The sequence below is a fragment of the Falco rusticolus genome, chromosome 9, assembly GCF_015220075.1.
Source record: "Falco rusticolus isolate bFalRus1 chromosome 9, bFalRus1.pri, whole genome shotgun sequence".
NCBI lineage: Eukaryota > Metazoa > Chordata > Aves > Falconiformes > Falconidae > Falco > Falco rusticolus.
This window is the reverse complement of record NC_051195.1, coordinates 44,958,507-44,981,597: the sequence shown is the minus strand read 5'-3', so window position 1 is coordinate 44,981,597 and position 23,091 is coordinate 44,958,507. Positions and strand designations below refer to the sequence as shown.

Sequence of the window (23,091 nt, the reverse complement as noted above, 5' to 3'; positions counted from 1 at the left end):
CTCCCTCCAACAGACTCCTGTGCAGGTCAGAGGTCACATCCCCATTCAGTTTTCCAGCTAGTGGGATGTGAGTACAGATGCAGCTGAAACAAAAATGAGAACTTCCCCTGCCAGGAGCAGGGCTTGTTGGTTTAGTCTAGCCCTGAGCACTTAGCTCGGCCGTTCTTTTTGTGTATCGTCCTCCTCGTGTACCACACTCCTCACCACTGTTTTACCCTGTGGTATCTCAAAGTAGCCTCGGGTCTTCTTGAGGGTTTGCCTCGCAGGGTCCGTCGTTCCTGTAGGTGATGCTGCAAAGCTTTGTCTTGCCCCCTGACTCTAGGCAGCGCTGGGTCTCAGCAGCATTGCTCTGCATCTCCTGCTGTGAAATGACCCCTGGCTTCACCCCCACCAGGTACAGACTGAACATCGTTTAGTCAAGACGCTGCGACTCATGTTCTTCCTTCTTTGCCTTGGGCTGTGGTGTTGGAGGAACCGAGGTGTTGGAGGAACCAAGCAAGGAAGGTGCTGCCGGCAGGTCCAGAGTCTTGGGTTGGGGTTAGGGGGAGCTGAGTAGTTACGTGCTCCTCTGCGGTGAATACGGTTGCGGAAGACTTGCTCTGTGTAGTGGATGGACACCACCTGGCGTGGAAATGGTTGGGTGAAATGCAAGAATGGCCATACTGGGTGAGATCAAAAGTCTTTCTAGCTTAGTGCCATGTCTCCAGGGGAGGCCGAAAGCAGCAGGTATTTAGCGACCTAGGTAAGAACTGGCTATATAGAAGGTGAGTTCCCTTGACGTTGTCAACCAGCAAGAAACAGACTGGGGATCTCTTTAGATGAGAGCTATCAGATCCTCCCATGTCATCTGAAAGAAAAACAGGTATCAGAAGGTGAACTCTACTTTGAGTAATGAGGTTTCTGTGCTGCTCTGTATGCTGGACAGTCTTCTGGAACAAGTATTTCTTGCTATTAAAAAAGGAAATAAGGATTTCTGTGTGCCTTCATTTGGAATGAAATGCTTGCGTGAGAAACAAATTTATGAACTCAAACCCCAGGGCTAACGGGTTTTTCTCCATTCGTGCAGTGTTTGTGTCTGTTAAGATACAGAGGTTGTTGCTTTGGTTTGTGTTAGCTGTGGGTTTTAGTTTAAGTGCAGGGTTACAGATTTAGTAAAATTGGGACCTCCTCTGTTGCAGGATCTGTGGATTCCTTACTTCACTATCACAACCGACATCACTGCCTCAGCAATGAGGGTCCACACAGATGGTAAGTGTGCAGGCAGCCTTCTCCAGCAGCAGGTCTTAAATAACGATGTGAGATGTCAGTGTCACCCCTTGATCCTGAAATTTTCCCCACCTTTAAGTGTGTCTTTCCTTTCGTTTCTCCTTTCTCTGTTACTTGCTGCGTACAACCAGTTTGGTGCTCAGATAACAAGGAACAGAGCTGTTGAGAAGAAATTGAGATGCTGTATTCACTGTTTGGAGAGAAAATGGGCCCTTTGACACCATTCTGTTCCCTTAAAATATCCCATGAAGTGCAGGTGTGTTAGCCATCCATCAGACCTAATGCAACCAAAACATTTTAAGATTCAAATTCCCCATAAATGAAGCTGTTTTCCCGATAAAGAGGCTCCTGTGCCTGAAGCAGAGGCTGGGTTGGAGTCTCATTTGTGTCCAGTCCTCTTTATTTCTGTGGGGGAAAGATCCGAGCTGCCTGCGCTGCTGTCGGGATGTGGTGGGTGTTGCTGTGGGACACTTGCTTTAGCTTTTGTCTCGCTGGGGTGGCGGTGCTGTGACACAGGCTTCAGTGAAGCCACTACCAGCCTAGCAGGTGCCCCAGATATTGCCTGGGGTAGCTGAAGCCTTTGCTGCCACGTCTGTGATGTTTTGCCTTCTGAGCTGGCGCAGGCAGGACTGTCCGTTCCTGCTGCGAGGGTGTGGGTCATAAAACCGCTAAATCACATCGACACCGGCGCTTTGTTGTCCAACCAAGGGAGCTAAAACAAGCAGGAAAAGGCTTAACCTTTGTGAGAGGTTTTGTATTGCCAGTTGAGGTCGGGAAACTCACTCCATCCAGCTGCTTGTCCCTGTGGAAGTTTAATGTAAGGATAGAAATTGGCTGGAGAATGGTTATGGTCACCGACAGAATTCACTGAAAGGAGGGGAAGGAAGTTCCCAGCTGCAGCAGTTTCCCATCTTGGGGATGGGTTGACACAAGAAGTCAGCATTTTTCTTGGGTGGAAGTTCCAAGTCAACTAAAACTACTAATAATAAACCCAAAATCTGCCAGTGTTGACCTATGCTAAACAGTAAGGTTATAATTACAAACAGAACTGTTATATTTTTTTTTTAAAGAAAAGAAGAAAAAAAACCAATTCCCAGTTTGCTGGAAAGAGTTGCTGTTTGAAGCACCAAGGAGTTAGTTAATGAGAAGTGAGCCAACGCTGCAAGTCTTACTTATTTTTGATGTTTTAAAGATTTGCTTTTCAGACAAGACTCAGCCTCTCTGGAAATGCAGTGTCTTCCCCATTCAGCAGATGCAAATGTTAAGAGAGAAATCAGGAAATAAGAGCCTTAAAGCAGAGTGTTTTACAGGAAACAAATCTAATCAACTTCTACTTGATTAAACTTTCTGTTTCTAACAGCTTAAGAGATTATAACTTTCCTCCTTACAGCACTATTAACAGAAATGTCCCAAGGAGAGATAAGATCGACACCACCTTGCACTGGCTTTACGAGTGAAAATGTACAGAGCAGGGAAAACAGATTTGTGGGGCTTCTACAGCATATTTTTTTCATGTCCAGCTCCTGCTAAAAGCCTGGGGTTTGTGGATCTCTGTAGCATATAATGGCTTTAGCTGCACTTCAGTCTGTTTATTCTTTCTGTCCCTTCGTCCCCAGGAGAATCTTTTTCCTTTCCTTATCCGTGTAAGCTCCACAAAGCACTAAAGATGATCCCTGCAGTCAGGCATATGCTGAAATCTCCTTGAAGGCAATAAATAGGAGGCATGGGCTTAAAACTGTGGTTTCTAAGGCCTTTGCCTGATAGTATGTCTGAACAGCCTTCCCCCCCTGCCCCCAGCCAGTATTATGGTATAGAAAGTAATACATTGCTTTAATAACTTTCTAACAGTATTCTCAGGAGAGCCTCTCTCTCCCGATTATTTTAATGAGAGCAAAAGCCTGCCCCACCTCTGTGGCAGTAATTAATGCTGTTGCCATTCCCCTCCCTGTCGTTCCTGCAGGCTCTCTGTGGAGATATGTCCGTGCCAGCATGTCCCTCTCCGGGTATATGCCTCCTCTCTGTGACCCGAAGGATGGGCATCTCTTGATGGATGGAGGCTATATCAACAACCTGCCGGGTAGGTGCACAGATCACTTAAGAGAACACACACCGCCTGCAAAACTTGCTCTTTTTTTTTTTTTTTTTTTTTTCCCCTAAAAGGAAACAAAAATTATTGCAGACACCTTTACTCACATGATGGTTACCAGCAGTCATTGTTCTCAGTTTCCTAGGTGTTTGCTTTATCATGGCTTTAAGACTTTTTTTTTTCTTTTTTTTGTGACGAAGTATTTCCTAATAGATGTATCCTGAACATAGAATTCCAAGCTCGTTTTGAATTTTAGTGCTCACTGAAAGGAAAGAGCAGAAATTAAACTACAAACATATAGTCTATGTCTTCAGTTTCTTTTCAAAAAGTGTGGGTTGAATAAGAAATAATGCTGAGAAAGCAGCAGCGTTAACTCTTCGTTGTTCAGACCGGCGTTACCCAGAGCCTGAAGGGTTCAGCTGACAGGCATCGGTGGTGTGGTTAGGGACACCGGTGGTGTAGCTGGCCCGTGGCAGTGGTGGAATCCCGTGGCCTTCAAAAGTGATGTGGAGTTTGGGGTGTTCTGAGGACTGGCCCCAGAAAGGGTCCAAGGTGTGCACATTCATGTGTCTATGTTTGGGAGGTGTTTGTGTCAGGGTTGTCATCGTCGTCCGAGAGCGTTGGAAGGTGGGTGGCTCAGGGGGGTGGGCAAGATAGAAGAGAGATACGTGGTGTCGTTGCAGTTCGTGCGTATAATTGTGTACAAATAAAGAGGAAGGAAGCAAAGTTAGAGACTCTGCATCTGAGCAGCCTAAGTCATTTACACGTTCTAGACAAACCCCAGCTATATTTTCCCATCAGGGCTGTGTTTACCTAAAACTCAGAAATGGAAACAGTGCAAAATAGACCCCTAAAATTTGTATCTGACATTCTCGGTTTGCGTCTGCAAGCAAAAGTACGAATTGCAAACCAAAGCATCTTTTCCACCCGCACATTGGGGAGGGCAGAGAGCAGACATGGAGGTGATGCTGGGTGGGAAAGATACAATAGACTGAACAAGCCCAGGAATGTAAATCCAAGTTACAGAACAGATCTGATTGAAATAAGTGTCTAAATAAAGCATCTAAATTGGCTCTTCAGAGCTGTGGTTTTCCTACGCATAACTATTCTGGAAACTGCAACTATCTTGGACTCTGGGGGTGTGGAAGAAATATAAATGAGTTCTGTGAGGTACGTGTCCTTCTCTTCCCTCCCTTGGCACTTCCCTAAATTCTTGCCCGTATCCAAAGGCTGCAGCTAGTCCTCTTACTGACCTTGAAGTAGGAAGTGTTGCCTTGTTTCTTTCCCACTTCCAAATATAAATCTTTCTCTTGGATCTCAAAGCTTTTCTTAGACTGAAATCCTCCCAGCCTCTCCTCGCTGTCCGGTTCCTGCGCTCCTTTCCTTTATTACCCTCTCTCTGCAGATCTGACCCCTGCACTGCTGACGCTCCTTTTTAAGGCCACTTGTTCTCTCTGCAGGTCCCCCAGATCTTTTGTTCTCAGGAGAACTGCTGCCCGAGGTGGAATTAATGCGGGTCTAACATGTCTTTCACATTATACCTAATGTGGCGAGCCGTGGCCTCGAGCTGCGTGTGTCCCACCTCTTCGTCCTGGCTCCCTGCCTCCTTCACATGGGTTCTGGTGACACCGTGGCCTCAGAGAGTCAGGTCACCCCACTGATCTGGGGCACAGTACCCTGGTTAATGATGATTACCAGCAGTGGGAGCTCACCCTGGGGTTACGCAGGGCTGGGTCGGCGCAGGGCGGGCAGCGTGCTGGGGTCTCCTCGTTAAAACGGAGCAGGTGGGGTAGGAGCCTCCCCAGGCGGGGAATGGGCTCTCAGCGGAGCCGCTGCAAAGGTTTATATCTGAGGCTTTTCCGAGACAGTTGTGGTAGGTAGGATGTCAGGTTACGTACGCCCTAGCGGTCTGTACGGACGCTTTGGCTGGACAGCACCAGTACTGATGGGACCTTCTTTCCCACTAGCTGATGTCGCGAGGTCCATGGGCGCAAAGGTGGTGATTGCCATCGATGTGGGGAGCCGGGACGAGACGGACCTCACCAACTACGGCGACTGCTTGTCTGGCTGGTGGCTGCTCTGGAAGAGGTGGAATCCACTGGCCGAGAAAGTCAAGGTATTGTAGACTGTATTAAAAGGGCAGCTGGTTTTCTGTACGGAGCAGGGAGCTTCCCCTTTGTTCAGGGAGTGAGCCTGGGGACAGCCCGGCATCTTTCTTGGGTTTGAGCTCTTACTTATGGATGAAGACAGTTGGGCAGCACCTGCCACCAAAGGCAAAGCAGTGACACGGGAGAGGGCAGAGCCCCAGTCTGGGAAGGGGTTGGTAGCACTGTTAGAGCGAAGAAACCTTTTCTTAGAAGTACGTTAAGTTCTGATAAACTCAGAATTTATGAATTTTACCAATAAAAGTAGTGACTTTGTCCAGTTCAGTGTTTCTATCCTGTATCTCTGAACTGTTGATTTAGGGAGATTTTAGCACTAGGCAGTAATTAACATTACTGCTACTGATAAATACGGCGCTGCAGAGTATGACTTTTGGTTTTAATCTTCTTGCATGCAGTCAGGCCAAGCCTGTTACTTATTCTTCTGCATTCTGAAATTATCTGGCTCTGCAGCTGTCCCCCAAGTGAATGCTGTTTTTTCTTTTTCCCTCCCAACTACAATTAACACATTCCCCTGTTGGAATTGGAAGTAAAATACTTGTTTGTGCTTCCCAAAGTGGGGGAAAATACTGCAAACGAGGCAGGTACTGCTCTGTAATCTAAAATTTTCCTCTACCACCTTCCCTGGAAAGGTCTGGTCACCCTGAGAAGTGGCCTTTTGGGCTGGTGCAGATGTGGAGTGCCCCACTGGGCAGCACTGACCACGCTGCTCCCAGCGTGTAGTGGGAGTGTTTGGTGGGGGAAGATGGAAGACCCTGACTCTTTTCAGTAGTACCCAGTGAAATGCTGCAACTGCCTGAATGGCAATAGGCACATGTGAAAATATGGGATACCTTCTGAACAGCACACGTGTCTTTTTTTTTTTTTTTTTTTTTTTTACTGGGGGTGGTGAAACGCTGGCCAACCAAAGAAATTGCAGAGTCTCCATCTGCAGATGTATTCAAAATTTAGCTGAGCATGGTCTTGGACAGCCTGCCCCAGCCAACCCTGCTTGAGCCAGGAGGGTTGGACCAGGTAATCTCGAGGGGTTCCTGTCCACCTCAGCCATTCTGTAAAATCTCTGCCCTGGTCCTGTAGAGATCGTCACTGATTTCTGCCTTGAAGGATCGCTGCACCGCTCTCACCTCGGCGCAGATCTCTTAAGGTACCACTGTATCCTGGAGTGAAAGACTCAGTTTAACCTTAAACTGCAGAAATATGTTTGAAGGCAGTTCCCTTTCTGCTGTTGATTGCGGACACTCCTCGGCTAGCTGTCCACACTGTCTGGGAAACAGGTGGAGGTGCTGATGTGTGAAGGCTTTAGCGGGCTTCTGTGTGCTCTTGGCAAAAAAAGAAATAAATTGATAGATAACTTCTTTCTCCATTGTGAACACAGAACGTATTCTGAAATCAAATTTCTGAATTAATCGTGATCGGTGTGTCTGGCCTGGCTGGCAGGTGCTGAATATGGCAGAGATCCAGACGCGGCTTGCGTACGTGTGCTGTGTGCGGCAGCTGGAGATGGTGAAGAACAGCGATTACTGCGAGTATATCCGGCCACCCATCGACCGATACGGGACCCTGGACTTTGGGAAGTTCGATGAAATCTGTGTAAGTGCATCCTGGAGAGCGCTGATCCCCTGTACCACAGAAATCTGCCGGTTTGTGGTGCTAATTAGTTTCTAAGCTGTTGGAGACTAAGAGAAGTCAATTGGCATGGAGTGAATAATTGACACTAAATAATAATGTGGGATGATATCATGGCTGTGAGATTGCATTAACAGCGGAAATCCAGTTAGTAATTGTGATTATATAATGACCTGTGAACGGATCACTTGCCTCGCTGGGTTTCATGACAGTTCTTGCTCAGCTGCTTGGTAAACTCTTGAGTGTCGGAGCTGCTTTGGGCACTTGGGGTTTGTCAAATGGTGTCATTTCTCTCCCTTCGTTATGTAGCTTGTTGTTGCATGAAAGATATGAAGAAGTCTGTAGGGGAGGCCATGAATCACTGAAATGGAGGGCAACATGCTAAAATATCTGCCTCGGTTAACGTTTCAACATTGCTATTAATAAAACATGTCATCCACAATTCCTCTGCACCTGATAGAGTATCAGGAAAATGGCACCAATGTCAGTGGAAGGACGTTGTAAAAAGGGTAGTACCAGGTTACACATCTCTGGGATTTAGTTTTGTTTATGTGTCAGGAACCAGCACGGGAAGAACTGACGCCAGATGTACAGTTGAATTGTCTTAGTGGCGTAATTCAGCATTCGCAATAAAACCATGTCTGCCCAGGCTGAGCTAATGCTAGCGGTTCTGGCTCCTTGTAATTGTCGAGGAAGCTATTTTACTGTCTTTGCATTTTTTGCCTGCTTCAGCCATGCAGGCATCTTCTATCTTCAGGTGTTTCTGCATAGCTTTGTTCTTCTTCTAGGCTGGAACACCCCCCACCTCCAATTTTTCTCTCCGTCGGTCTTCCTAAATGTAGTGAGATCCTGCAATACTCACTAGGCTGCAGATTGATTTCTCTGATACTGTCTTATAAATGCTAAACAAAACCAGTAAGACAGTTAAACCCTGCAGATTCACGTTTGAGAGAGTCCTTAGGACCAAACAGCAGCTATTCCAAACCACCAGCTGATTTTCCTAATACAAATATTTTCTCAAGGATATTTGGTGTCTCATAGCTCCTGGGCAAACAGAGCTGTCTGCCAACAGTGGGTCTAAGACTTTGCTGATAAATAATACGCTTCGCTAGATGGAGTGCCCTGGCCGTTTTGAAAACTTTGACAAATGGTGGGTCTCGTAGTTCATCACAGTAACAGATAGTAAGCTGTCAAATCATTGTTGTGTCTCTGTCTAATTTGGTGTCGTTAAAGAGATTTAAAGATGCCAGGCAAATTTTTCTCAAGTGGAGTAAAACTTGAGAAAAGTGCAGTTTCTCAGAGATGTCGCTTTCTGTGAGCAAGTTCTTGGCACGAGATGCTGCAGGTACAGAGGGGCAGCACCCTCCTGGATTTTCATTCCCTGTGGTGTAGATAAGTAACTTTTGTCCACAGGGAAGCTTTAAACTGGGCTGACCTTAAAGGAGAGGGCAATCTAGGCATTCTGTTACTGTTACAGGCTACGTGGTAGCGGGGTTTTTAATTTCAGCTATGTACCTGGATTTTACAGAAGATAGAAATGGGCACCATATAACCATTCAGCATGTTCTAAAGAACAAGAATCCCCTCTTCTGTATCAGCCTAGAGCGATGTCAGCTGCATGTCACTTCCCAAAGCTCAGGTTCTCGCAGTTATTTTGGATCAATCTGACCCAGCCAGCTGTAGATCTGCCAGGTCCCTCTTTCTCCTGAGTAATCGCATCCACCCTGGGCTGAGAAGCTATGATAGATTACGAGAGGTGAATTCCAGCCCGAGTGCTTCCCATGCTTTGAACCCTGGTCCAAAAACCAGAGGAGAGACAATACCAGCTCAGCCAGGGCTGCTGCCAGCACGAGAGCTGGAAATAGGATCCAGGACTCCTGACACCTGTTGCTCTGTCCTTTCAACTTGATTTTTCAACAGCTTTTCTATTGTCTCCTTAGAAAAAGAGTAAAACTTGGACCAATGGGTTTATTTTTTCCATGCTAATGATGCGGTGCCATGTTATTGTTCCAAGTGCAAATTACTTTATAGTCTTAAATTAGAGAACGTGGAGTTTGTGGGTTTGCTGTTGTCCATGTGCCATCGTTTCTGCTCTGGCAGACCGGTGCTTGCGTGTTTGGTCTGTCTGGATGAACTTACTGCAAAAGATTTGGAACCAGGTGCCCTGTGGTAACTTTTCTTTGCTAGAGAAGTTTTCTTTTCTTGAGCCAAGACGGGAAAAGACACAAAATTAATCAGTGTTGCTACCTTCTTCCAAAGAGCGAGCCAGTACTGGGTGTATGCATACGTGTCCTAAGCCTCTCTTTATCTGGCATTATTCCATGAGCAGTCACTGCTGTAAAAATAGTTTGTCAGGTGGCACTTTTCATTGCATACTGTGGGGTCAAAGGTGAAGTTGGCATTTGGACTTAAAATAGCACCTTGTTTGCTTAATTGTTTCCCTCATTCCTAGGCTGAACAGCTGATGTAGCTGAGGCTGGAAGGTAGCGAAAGTACATCTTGGCTTTGGGGTAGACCTGTGGATTTCCTACTGATTTGCAGATAATGTGACAATGGGTTTTTTTATTAATTACTTTTTTTCTCCGATTCTTTTTTCCAGGAAGTGGGATACCAGCATGGGAAAACCGTATTTAATGTCTGGTGCAGGAGTGGAGTCCTTGACAAGATGCTAAGAGACAGGCAAGAGACTTGCAAATCCAAAACTGATGTAAGTGTTCAGTTGGAATGCACGGCTCTGCAGGGGCTGCTTGATGCACACCAGGTTGCGGACTGTCCAGGAGCAGGAGAGGGAGTGATCAATTGCCTCAAATCCTTATTGGGAGCATGTATGGATTAGCTAAAACTGTATTTTAGTCAAGAGAAGGTATGATCAGGTTTTCAGAAGCGTCTTTCCTTGATCTGTCGCCCAGGTGAATGAGGTCCTGCGCTTCTCTGATCATCAGGTACAAGTGTGGCCAGTGTGCTGTGCCAGAGCCCAGGCTGTGATGTCTGCCTGTCCATCCCTGACACCTGATGCGTGCCCGTGCAGAGGTCCATCCATATTCTCAGCAAGTGCACTGGGGTCTCTGAAACCCCATGAACCGCTGTAGTGCTCCCGTAGGGCTGCTCTCCTGTTGCCGTTTCATTCAGACAGGTTCTGGATACCGTGTTTGGTACCGTTCACAACACACGTGTCCTCGAGAGAAGGCAGGATGCTCACCAGCAACGAGCGTTTTCTGAGACGTGTAGCTGATGTGTTTACACGCCCACCTTTTTCTCCTTCCCCGTGGGCATCAGCAGTCTTGAGGGTGCTAGATGCTGCTGAGCTGCCTTCCGCACCGAGCGCTGGAGCGGAGGCTGTGGTGGCGCCCCGCAGGTCCTGTGGGAGAGGATGGTCTCTGGTTCCAGGCAGTGGGCTACATTTGTACCCATCACTTGAACGCACGTGTGGACTGCCTCCCTGAGTAATGCTGCATAGACACAAGTCACCTTTTCAGAATTATTTTTCACTTATGCCTGCACCACGAACTTTAGTTGGTACTTGGATGTTGTTCTTGGTGCTAGAAACTGGTCTGCCAGGGCAGTAGCTCTCTCCCCCCAGCTGCCTGGTGCTCATCACAGAGGACGTGAATCAGGATTACTGGCACTGATCTGGGCCCTCGCTGGCTTTCAGGAGGTGGCTCAAATAGTTCTGAGATGCTTCCAGAAAACCTGATTTAAACCTTTGCAGGACATGTGGTTTTAGCCAAGAGTTAAAATCCCCGCAAGGATGCGGACTCCTTGCGTTGTTGCTCTTCTCCCTCACTCCTCTATTAGGCAAGGCATTTTACAGAGCTGTCATTAAGGCTCCTTGCAGCGCTGTCGAGGTGCTGGGTTTCACGCACCTTGTTCTCCCCGCTTCAGCACATCCAAGTGGTTAATGGTAAATGCCTGATTAGAGTAAATCTACAGGCTACATAGCGTTGCTGTATATTGCTGTATAGTTACAGTCATGTTACGGTATCTACTCAAAAGTAGGATAAAAATCTCTTGGGTTTACAATTCCAGGATTGAGGTCAGCCTCTAGAGTTGGTTCATAACTCAGTGGGCTGACTGAATTTCTTGGTGGGGAAGTTTCAGTTGTGATTAAGAAACAGTTACCAACTTTTTGAGGATTTAGGGGCAATGTTATAATATATTGGCTTGTTATCCTTACTCTCCCTTAAATTCCTCTGATTTAAAGCCCGAGTGCTACAAAGGCTTCATGTTCTACCCAGTAATTCATTTTTATTGTCTTTTAGAGATAGGGAAATGAGCGATAATATTTTAAGTGATTGCCAAATTGTCTAAACTGTAGTGAGCCTCACTAAGGAAAGTCAATAGAGGTGAAAAATGACATTGAGGATTTGCAGCTTTTCCAGAGATTGGCAATGGAGTGCTTTTGCTAGGAGTGAGATGGCATGAGCAAGGGGAGAGGAAGGGCAGATGCGCAGGGATGGACACGAGCCCAGCAGCGAGGGGTGGATGATGCCCACATCTGAGCTAGCTGCCCTTAGACACTCGTTTGTCACCGGAGGGAGGTGAGCTCCGTAGGGTGTGAGTCACTTGATGAAATGGAAATGGCTCCGTTGGGATAAGATGAATGGCCCCTTGGCTCTGGCCGTGCAAAGGGAGCAAAGTCATCAGGCGAATCCCAACCCAGCTGCCTGGCAGGGGACGGCTTTGGGAGGAGCACACAGGGACTGAGCTCTGTGGGAAACGGAGACTCACTGGTGATCCAAGCAGCCTGAGGAGCCCCAAAACTCGTCAGCTTGTTCGTTCTTACTGGGAAGATGACCTGGACTAGGAGGTGCGTTAGTCTGAGTTGTGGAAGACGGGTCCCCATTCTGCCTCTGGCACCTCGTGTTCAGGCTGATTATCAGCTGCTTTGTGCTTGGTTTTGTGTATTAATAGTCATAAGGCGAAGTCAAAGGAGTGAAGACTGTGTCTCAGAAATGGTTGTGTGTCCCATTTCATCTTCTAACTTTTATCACCAACTGGTAACAAGCTCAAACATATTTATTGCTGTAACAAATGTGTCTTTTAAAGACAATTTCTTTTGAAGTTACCCATTGTATGGGATATGGTAATTCAGGCTAATGTTTCTTCTAAATCGTGATGTTACAGCTGTGCATCAAGCAGCGTGCTGAACGTTTTTCACAATCTGCCCTGGATTTTACGGCCCTTCAACTGCCCTGGAGATCAAATATGTCATGTACTCGTTGCATACATAGCCTGGCATTGCATTCTGCGTGTGCGCTTGATAACAAGGCAGAAAGTGCTGACTGCTGAGACCCCAAGAGTATGAAAATAATGGGTTCAGGAGAGTGACACAACCAACTGCCCGGGTTATGGAGAGGGAATTATTAGCTTTGTGCATTCCCCCAACCTGGCGCTAAGGCTCAGTTCCAGGCTGTGCTCCCAAGGACCCAGGAGAGCTTCTGCTCTTCCTCTGAAAACTCTGGAGTCTGGTAGAAATCTAGGGTGGGTTTTTTTTCCATCTGACTCTTGTTCCAGTAGATTTATTTCTATAAAATAACAAGTATTGCAGGCTCCCACTGGGGCATTTGTCGTCTTTTTTCTTAGTCCATTAGAGTCACTTAAGTCCGTTAGCTCCGCTTTCTTCCAAGGATAACAGCTGATATTTTTAACTTGCCTTTCATTAGCAAAGGTTTTGATGTTCTCTATGTTTTAGTTCTTCAGCTATTTCTGGAGTGTTCAGCATCTGAGGGTGCTGAACGCAGTTTCTTATCATCTTGCTTCCATGTCGTAAGCATTGAATTTTTACTTAAAAACTCCGGATATTTAATCATTTAGATACTTTTTCTTTGCTTTCATCATTCAATCACTGTTTATCTTGTCTAAAACATGCAAATGCTGAAGACACAAACAACAGGAGCCTCACATAAACTCAACTTGAACAACCATTTTTCTCCCCCAGCACAGAATAATGCAACACCGTTAATTGGATCTCCTTGGGGAAGTTTAGTCTACTGAAGTGTTATTCATAGCCAAAGTTAAATATAATCTAGCAGACTACAATAGTAACTGTCTTTCTCCTCTAATTTATTTAATAAAAATTGTGCCAAAGAGAATATTTTCCTCCTTGAAAAAAAAAGAAAAGTATCAGCAGAAAGGTTTTAGAGTGGGTTTCAAATGAATCTGAGATGCTTCTTTGCCTTGTGTTAACTGAAGGGAGTGTAGTTTTGTCCTTAAAAGTAGTAAGAGGAAGTGCTTAAACACGAAATTCCTGTTTGCAAAGCATCAGACGAGCGTGGGAAGACACCTGGTTTCCCACAAGTGGTGTTCCAGTCTTAGTGCTAAGACTTTGGGGTGCAGCTGCCTCACCAAGTGTCCTCTGACAGGCTTACAGGATCGTCTGCATGTCAGTGACAGTGACAGATGCTGCCATGGGTACGGTCACACGATTGCCTTCGTTCTTATCTCTCCTCGCAACTCATCTACGGGAGCACGGGAGCTGATGGTGGTTTTCCTGAAGCACCTTTTGGTGACAGTCGCTGCCGGGTTTTGTTCAGCCGTTCATCCAGCGCCCTGGACTTCCATCCCCTCCAAAGCCGGTCCCTGTCTGCTCCCTGCTCCCAAGGACAGCCTGGCACGTGTCTGCCTGAGCTCCCTGTCCGCTTGGTGAGAGTCCACGTTTTTAGAGTACAGGCAATTGCCTTGAACATTGCTGCGTCTGCTCGGTGGCCAGAGTTTGCACATATCCCTCGCTTAGTCATGTGGCACAAAATGAAGATGCTTTTTTTTTTTTCCTGTCCTGGGGAACAGCTTTCTGGGACCATTCAGGTTGGATATTTAAAATGAAACTGGACTGACTCACCCTTCTTGACAGTTCCTTTATGGTCACACTGAGCTTCTGAGCTTCCTGACTTCTTTATATTTTAAAGTGTGTGTCCTAAGCTACTGCTGTTTCATTTCATACAGCTATTTTTTAATTCCCTCTGGGCTTTTCTCTGTCAACCGCTCCCCACCAGCTGTTCATCCGCACCTTGCTGTAGCTGTACTAAATTACATCAAAAGTTAGTTACGGATTAAAGGTCAACTGAGAGCAATCTGCTGCAGCTGTAATGGGCTTCTGCTGTGACCCCCATGGGGGCTGTATGATTCATAGTATCAGTGCTTTTGCTAGAAGAGCGAAGAATTGCTCATAAAACCCCTGTGTTAGGAAACAGCCCTGTCTGGAAGCAGTGGGCAGGTCTGGGCGTTCAGAAAGAAGACTGTCACAGCAATTCTTGGCAGCCCGATGTCAATAACATGCCCCCTGCCAGCTCTTCCCCGTCCCTCTCCTCTGGGGTAGGGTTTGCTGTTCTACTAATTAAAATCACTGGTTTTAAGAAAAGGTGAGAGGTGTTTGGGTTTCCATCGGGTGACCTTGTGCCTGGCCCCGAGGAGGCACGGTGGGGCTGCTCATGGTGTGGCGTGTGGGAAGACCAAAACGCTTCTTAAATGCCAAAGTTGGGTTTGAGTAGGGGAGAAACTGGAGCAGGCAACTTCTCAAAATAGAGAACACTCAACCCACTGCTTGGGTGAGACGGAGTAAAAATAGAAAGGGTTTATTGAAAAGAGGAATTAAAGTGGGAAATATTTGTCCTTGCGGGCAGACCACGTACCTCAGGCTCTGGCTCGCTGCAGCCACCTCCAGCTCCGCAGCTTGCTAGGATCCCTGGATGTGTCCTGGCCGCTCCAGTGCCTGGGCTGCTGCCCACCTGTCCGTGCAGCCCCCAGGGCATCACTGCAGGCTCAGGGCTGGTCCATGTGCGGTGTCCCACCGGCGCCTCTTTGCCTTCTCCCAGGGACAGGCAAAAGCTCCCTGGTGGCTGCAACCAGCTGGACCCTCCTGTAAAGTGATGGTGATGGAGAACAAACAAGTAAAACAAGCACTGTCTGTCACAGTCCAGACCCTCCGGTTCTTGTCTTTGTGGTCTTTTCTATAGTTTGCTGTATTTGTAACAAGGCTGCTGCTTGTGTGGATGGAGAAGCAGCCATTAGAATTTGTCCTGGTGTTTGCACTTGGGAATCCCATCTCTGCCACCAGATCTGCATCAGGAGAGTTGTTTTGAGAATTACTCACTGATGAGTAATGGCTTTTGAGGGGGCAATTGTGGAGAATTTGTGTGTCTGGAGCTTTGTCTGTTCAATATCACTTTTATACAGTCTTGTTTGGACTTTTTGTGTGTATTTGTTAACATACCTAGAACTTATCTAGAACTTATTGCTGTGTTTCAGAACGTGACCTGTCCCACCACCTCTTTTACGGACCTGGCAGAAATCGTGTCCAGGATTGAGCCCGTGAAAGCACCTGTGGCAGACGGTGAGTGGCGTGATCCAGCCAGTGCTGTGGAAGTGTTGGGAAGGGCAGGGAGGCAGGGACGGCTGCTCGCTCCTCCTGCATGCCGCCTTGAACCGCTTTCTTTTAACACCCCATGCTCTATGCTCTGACGGTTCGGGGCTGGCTGCCAGCTCGGGTGTCTGCTGAGCAAAGCTGGCGGTGGCGGGCTGTCTCCCTGCTTCATCCTGAGCCCCTGCCTGCAGGGGTGCACGAGCTTGCCCCCAGCCAGACCCTCTGCATCCCCCTCCCACTGCCTCCTCCGGCAGAGGCTGGGAGTCAGGTGTTCTTGCCGTGGTGAAACACCTGCCATCAGCCCATTACTGGTGTGGTCCAGCGTGGTTTCCTGGTGGGAGTCATCTCTGCTCAAGTTAGCCTCATCTGAGTGAAGCGACACAGGTGGCAACTCCTGCAGAGCCGAGCTTTCACCCGGCTTTGTGCTATCCTGTGTCCTTGCGATGTCTTCGCTCTTTGGTCCATCTCGGTTTTGAGACGGGAGGAGGCTGATGTAAAGCTTTGACTGAAGGATTTTTTTATTTATTTTTTTTTTCCCTGCTGTCGTGAGTAGGATCTGGAGTGACTCACTGGCTCCATTGCTTTTTGTACGCCCCTGTTACGGGGAGCACTAGTGATGAACTAATGAGGAACAGGTAACAGCTCCTGCATCTTTACACGAAGACACTGGGGCGCCTTGTGGCTCAGCCGTGCCCTGCAGACCTGCTCCCTGTACGTGCCGTAACTGAAGCTCACTGAACAAAAAGGATCAGAGCTTCGCGGGCCTGAAATCTCCAACGTTTCACCAGTGCTAGAGCTCTTTATAAACAGTCTCTCCCCTCCTCCTGATTCCTGCTCTTGCAGAGGGAAATCTAAAGTTAGCAGTCCTCCCATCTGTGACTGTTTGTAGAGATGTCCCTGTGGTAATTTGAAATGCTAATTGCAATCATATGCCTTACGAAGAAAATATTAATCAAACGTGGTTGAAACAGCTATTGTGAGTAAGAATGAAGAGTTCATGTAACATGGTTATTTAAGGCGTAGGCGTTGAGACCTGCTAAGGTTTAACTAGTGTACAGGGACAGATCTTCCTCTTATCTAGGTTCTGATCATTCACCCCCATTAGGAAGACCTGCTTTCTGCTGGGTGAGGCCATGAACACAAGTGTGACAAAGGGACGCATCTTTCAGACAGCAGATCTGGCAGATTCTGGGCTAAGGGAGGGCCTGTGCCGGGGCTACCAGGGATGGACTGGGCAGGTGCCATGTGCTCCTGGTGGATGCTGAAACCTGTTGGTTGTAGAGGCCCTGGAGGAGGGGGGTGGATGGCAGGAGAGTCTCGGGCATGTGGGCACCATGCCTCGAAGGACCCTTTATATTCATGTTGCGGGTGACTCCGTGTGCTGCCTGCAGGGACCTGGCCCGATTTTTGGTGGGCAGTGGCTGTCAAGGCATTCTTCTGAAGGTGACATCACCTCGGTGCCTCCAGGATGGCATCACTTTTGCTAAAGAGGGATCTGGAGCTGTGGGGGAAGCGGTCTGTACCCTGGTGAGCTCAGATGGAGGGTGACACCTCCCTGGCAGTGGCTTTGCGGCTGTTGGATGGTTCCTTGTGTGTGCTGGTGAGCCTTTGCATTTATCTGCTTGTGGTGGTGGTGAAGGTGGTCTGACTGCTTTTGCCCCATGTGAGTAAGAAGATAGGGTGCTGCTTGGTAGCCTGGCTGTGAAAGGCACTGTCAAAGAGGATGAAACCTTTTTTTTTTTTTTTTTTTCTCCCTGGAAATTGCTTCCTGAGTGACATCTCAGACCGCAGGAATTCAGAAAGGCTCTGCCTGTCCTGACAGCATACTGCATGTCTCAGGCTGGGTGGAGAAATTATGTTAATAATTTTTTTCTAAAGAAAAAAATAATCAAAATGATCATGTTCTGATTGACTGGGAAGCCCAGAAGGGGAAAGTGTCGGTACAGAAGGTGAAAGGCCCTGATGGGCAGAGGCTGGCCAAGCCTCCAGGTCAGAAGCCCTGCCTTCTGTGAGAGAAAGGGCAGTGAAGTTTCTTCTCCACCCTTGAGCAAACTGAGAGTAATGATTGAAACCACTAAAAATTAAAAATAAAAAGAGAGACTGTCCCTCAGGAAGGAGTGAGTAGAGGGAGGCTGGGCGAAGCCCTGCACCAAACCCAGGGTAACCTGTACTGCCGGTGAGCAGGTGGGGAAGCATCTGCAGGAGAACAGAAGCTCATTTTCACAGCTGTGGCACTGCAGGATTTGTGGCTCTGTTTCTGTTCTACATCCAAACGCTTCCTCAGCTGGGATTTTCTGTCTTTGTTCAGCTGTAATTGCACATTACACAGCCGTGGCCATGGCCAGGGGAGCCCCGGTGCCATCCTCCAGGGGTGGCTCAGTTGCATCCCTGGTCACGCTCCCACCTAGTAAAGGGATTTCTGAGGACCAAAGTTGTGCAGGCTCTTTGGTGATTTCCCACAGCAGGTTTCGTGTCCAATTTGCAAAGCAGTGATGCTTCGGGCTCTCCCCACAGCCAGGTCTCACAGGATGAGGTGAGGTAGCACGCTTGCTGCACACAGAGGCTGAAGGACATCATCACGTAGCAGAGCAATTTGTAGCAACAGTTATTTGGATAAAAAGATTAGGGAAAGAGAAATGTTAATCATAGTCTCAAATGCCTGGTTTTGCAATACAGGTGAAGTGGGAGACATCCCAAAATCTCCCGAGGGACACAATTATCAGGCACTAGGTCAGCCTTTGCATCTTTGCTACTTAAAAAGTACTTTTATCAAGAAGCACTAACGCACCTTAGGTTGTGGTGAGCTACCAGATTCCCTGATTTACATCGAAGCCTGTCAGTGCTACCGAAACAGAAACCTGCTAGCCACACAGCACCGATTTTCTTCAAACACGGTGTTTCCTGCAGAATTCAGGCATGTATAAAAGAAATGCTAAAAGCTACAGAATCACAAAGCAGATCTTTGGCATGAGAAGCGTGTCCTTCTTGCTGCAAACATGCTCCCCTCGCTACCAGTAGGCTCGGGTACCTTTTTGTGGCGTAACCTCCTCCTCGCTGGCTCATTTTTGAGCTGCAGTGTTTGGGTGTTGGTGTGTCGAACAGGGTGATGAGGCCTCGGTCCTGCTTGATGCTTCTGGGAGATTTTGTAGTGTGAAGGAGCGGTCACCCCTTGAGCCCCAGATGCTCAGCCTCGAGCGGGGCAGTGGAAGATGATGTTTAGGGACAGCAGAACCATCTTCTGTTCTCCTTTCCCCTCTAGTCCTCCAGCACCCAGAGCTGCTGTGAGAAGGGACACTTCTCTCTTGTTTTTTCATGTCTTTATAGAGACCTGTTAAATGCTGAACTGTGCTTGGAAAAACAAGGAGTTTGGTTTTGATGGTAGTCACTTTTATTGGAGCTGTAAACTTCAAACTGTTGTTTGTGCTGTCTGTTGCTGTTCAGATGAGTTTCCAGTTTCTCTGGTGTGTTTTATCAAAGATTATCAGTAGTGTTTTTAGTATAAACAAATGATAATTCTCTGATCCACAATAAAAAAAATAAATTCAAAAATGAAAAAAAAAGACGACCAAATGTCTTTAATCCTAATGTTCTAGCAGTTGGTTGTAGTTATCACATTAGAAGAAAATGCTGCGGAGAACAGACTGTGCTGTTGTCTTCAGCACGGAGCAGATGCTATTGACTGTTCCCAAAAGAAACACTTAACCAAGAATCTGGTTTAAACATGAGCCACCTTCTTCACTAGTGGGGTGAGAAACAGGTATCACTTCAGTAACTCGAAGCACGCTTGAATTAACTTATGAGAGTGGCAAAAACTAGTGTCACACAAAAATTATTCTCTGCCGTTTTAACTTGCATCCTGAAAAATGCATGCCAGAAGCGGTGCAAAAAGGAGGGTGGCCATCTGCCGCTTGCTTTTTTTCGCTGCCTGCGTGCCTTGGGTTCACGCTGGGTTGGGACGGGGCTCTGCAGTGGCTGCTGGCCGTTGGGTGGTGAATGGGACCAGCGATGGGCGTCTGCCCTGGCACATCTGTGGAGCGTTGAGTTGATGTGGGAGAGAGTCAGTCCTGTTAGCAGGTGACTCGCTGTTTCACAGACCCCAAAGTGATCTCCAGCTGCAGTGATAGATCTCATTCCTTGGGAGCAGGCTCCGGTGCTGGGGACTGGGGGCTTGGTGGTGTGTCCTGCTGCTGACTGCTGTGTCTCGGTGTACACAGCTCTTGAGCTTCCCTTAATTATGTTACTCTGCTGGATTATCAGGGAGAGCAGGTGGGTGTCCCCTGTGGAGAGGAGGGGGGTGTAAATGTCACTGTCCCTTGCAGACCAGAGATGGTGAGACACGTGATTATCCTCTCCATACCAGCAAGAGCTCGCCCTGTGCCTGGAAGACCCTGTTTCCAGGGAGTCTGTGACTGATACGTCCAGGAGAGCTTGGGTTGGTCGCTCATAGGCATGTCTTCTGAAGGTGTTCTGCAGGTCTTGTCTGGACGGATGGGTGGGAGACAGCAGCTATTCTGGGAAGAGCATTCACCAGGGAGCACCTCCCCGTTGCCAGCGTTCGTGTCCTGTCGGGCTAGGCAGCCAGCAGAATAACACGGATAATTTGCTGCTCTTGCTGTAGGCTCTTTAGATTGTGGAGGGCTCCAGGACAGCAATTCACAGAGGACATGGTTTGTTTTGTGATCTGGCTGGAGAGCTGATATCCGTGTTGGAGCAGTCCCAGTTCACTGAGCTGCAGAGCTGGCCACCAGTCCCCTGCCCTGCACTCCGCAGAGGCAGCTATCGTTCCTCTCCCGGTTTTCTCCGCCTCGCTGAATGCTAGTTAAGCCCAGTGTTTTTTCTCTCTTCAGATGAGTCAGACTACCAGACTGAGTACGAGGAAGAAATTCTGGACAACCAGAAGGATGATTATATCAATTTCAGAAGCGACCAGGTTGAAGAAGACTCTGACTCGGTACAAACTGCCCTGGAAACAGGCGATGCCGGTGCCATTGCCGAGTGCCATGTGAATGGTGTGCGGTGGGGGTGTGGTGGAGGTGTCGGGAAGGATACTGAGGAGAGCACCTGGAAGGGGCTTGCTGAGGAGGACTGTGCAGAATTAAGTTTGCTTTTCATGTAGTACAGACGCTAAATGACACGTGCTCGCCCTGGTCAGGTCGATCGTCTTACAGCATGTGGCAAAACCTGGCCAGGGTTAAAACCTGGCCCCACAGCTCTGCGGGTTTGCTGGCGAGGTGGGTCAGGGCTGGGGAGCACTGGGCACGGGAGAGGCTGAAGGAACGGCTTTCTCCAGCTCTGAGGAAAAGATCTGGCTGCAGCTGCCTGCCGGGTGGTTATGGAGAAGACAGCAGCAGAGGTGCGCAGCAAAAAGGCAGGAGGTGACAGGTACAACTTGTGCTAAAGGAGATCCTCAGTGCGTCCAGGGGGAAATATTTCCCAGTAAGCGTGGCTGAGAACTGCAACAGGCTGTGCCAGGAGATGGTGGAAACTCCATCCTTGCAGACACTTGAAAACCAAACAGATGCCCTGAAGGACCAAGATCTAGCATTAGAGTTAGCCCTGCTCAGAGCAGAAAATTGTGGTTTACCCTCCAGAGGTGCCTTCCAGTCAAAGGTGTTTGATTCTGTGGGACATCATCAGGTCCACCCTGAGGAAAAGCTGCACTGTGAGGCCAGACTTCACATGATGTGGCCCACAGGCTGAGGAGCAAAGCTTGGAAGGGCTGTATCCCTTCCACTCTTACTTCAGCTAGAGTGGCTGGCAGGTTTAAAAGGTGAAGCTGCCTGTTGTGTTGGACGTGAACAGTTTCTTAGTGGGAGCATGTGAATGGTTTGGGAAGGTGCCCAGCCTGGGTAGCTGCCCATGTGGGGATGTAAGATGGCTTTAGTGTTTTGAGTGGGGAGCTGGAGTGATGGTGTAAAGATTCTGTTTGCTGGGCTGATCCCCAGTGGGTAATGGTTGGTGGGCAAAGGTGGAGGGGAAAGAGGACAGGTTTAATCCAGTTCAGAGAGGATGCTGAAGAATTAATTTGTGTTTTCTTTCTTCTTTTCTCCTTCAGGATGAAGAAATGCAGATAAGAAAGCGCAGGAATGTCCCCAGTGTGGATGGCCAGGCAAGCAGCACAGGAGAGCCAGGCTAGCACTCGGAAGGCGCGGAGAGCTACTTCCCAGTCATACTGACAGCAGCCATATTTATTCATTAAATGTTTAAAAAAACCAAAACAACATCTTGTTGAAATTAAGCAAGCTTTTGCCCTTCTCTGGACAGAGTCTGGGGCATTCAGCTGCCAGGACTAAGCACAAATACCTGCATCATGCCCGAGTCCCTTTGGACCTCCAGTGACGGGTGGCTGACGTGTGCCATACTATTTCGCACAGGTGCTAGTAGGAGTGGCTGGTTATTAATCACTCTGAGACTGGCAGAGGGGAAACATGATGGGAACGTGCAGTGAAATGCTGTCTTGATTTTTGCTGCCATGTGTTCTAGTCGCTGGTTTTATTGCGAAGGCCCAAAGAACAATGGGATGTTATCCTGTCATGTGCTGATAAGGCTCCAAGCAGCAGCCCACAAGAGAGGGAGGGGTCTGTGGGTCACAGCGTTGCTTTCTTTTCCTATGAATCAGGTAACTGTGTAATTAACTCCTCAGTGACTTTTCAGCCATGTACTTATGAGCAGTACTCTGACAGGAGCAACTCTGAATGTGTTTCACTTGAAATCTAAACCTAAGAAATGTAATTAATGTGAATGCTAGCTGTAGAGCCTGTATCCTCAAGCCATCAGCAGAACATTTCCTGATGGATTGTGGAGGTGACACTTGCCAGGCACCTCTGGAATCACTACTTGTGGCTGTATTTGCCCTGTGAAATAAAGTTATTTTTGCTGGATTGAAATATCTGTGTGGTTCTTTGTGTTGGGCCCCATAGAGAGAAGGCTGTCAATAACTAAGAGCCCAACTTGCCTCTGCTTGTATCGGGCTTGCAAAGAAACGTGCAGTTTTCAGTTTCTAACCTTTGCAGGAGTCACTCACTGTGTTGTCAAGCGTTGGAAAGAATCTCCAGTGTTCTTCCCCGCCGAGGGCTGCAGCAGTCGATGTGAGTTGGCCTGTGTTCAGAAGTCCCCTGGTGCTTGCTCTTCTTGTCTCACATCTGTCATTGCCAATGGCTCCGCTTGGCTGGATTGTCAAGCTAATCTTGCTTTATGTAAACTCCTCTGCTCAGCACTAGCTCTACGTGCTGCTGCCTTGAGGGGAATTGTCATCCGACCAGAGCCCTGAAGACACTCCTCAGAGCTGCCTCCTGCGCTGAGCAATCCTGGCCCTCCGATGTGAAGTGCAGCGGTGCCTCCAGGCGTGACCAGAGCTGGGCAGCACAACTCTGAGGCCAGAAACATGTTTGGTGGCACCACCAAGGGCTGTGGTGGCTGTAAACGCTATGAAGTGTGACCTGTTCTCTGCGTTAAACCTCCTCTCTTGTGGCACAGACTGTCTTTCTCTACCTGCCCTGCATCAGCTTTTCTTCTGTCAAGTCCACGAATGTGCAGCCCTTACCCAGGGAGGCCTTTCTTCTTACACAAAATGGTATTTTTAAGTGTCAGAG

The 23,091-nt window shown here is 48.0% G+C and overlaps 1 protein-coding gene across 2 annotated transcripts in view; it reads left to right on the top strand.

Moving 5' to 3' along the window:
• PNPLA7 (patatin like phospholipase domain containing 7) overlaps positions 1-22,386 on the top strand; it is a 125,357-nt gene extending 102,971 nt beyond the window's left edge. For both annotated transcript variants that reach the window (XM_037398933.1, XM_037398934.1), the window contains exons 29-36: positions 1,179-1,248; positions 3,227-3,343; positions 5,320-5,468; positions 6,952-7,104; positions 9,740-9,847; positions 15,385-15,469; positions 20,347-20,450; positions 21,555-22,386. In XM_037398933.1, the coding sequence (XP_037254830.1) occupies positions 1,179-1,248; positions 3,227-3,343; positions 5,320-5,468; positions 6,952-7,104; positions 9,740-9,847; positions 15,385-15,469; positions 20,347-20,450; positions 21,555-21,635 (867 nt within the window). In that variant the 3' untranslated portion in view covers positions 21,636-22,386. The remainder of the gene's footprint in view (positions 1-1,178; positions 1,249-3,226; positions 3,344-5,319; positions 5,469-6,951; positions 7,105-9,739; positions 9,848-15,384; positions 15,470-20,346; positions 20,451-21,554) is intronic.
• Positions 22,387-23,091: the final 705 nt, after the last annotated feature.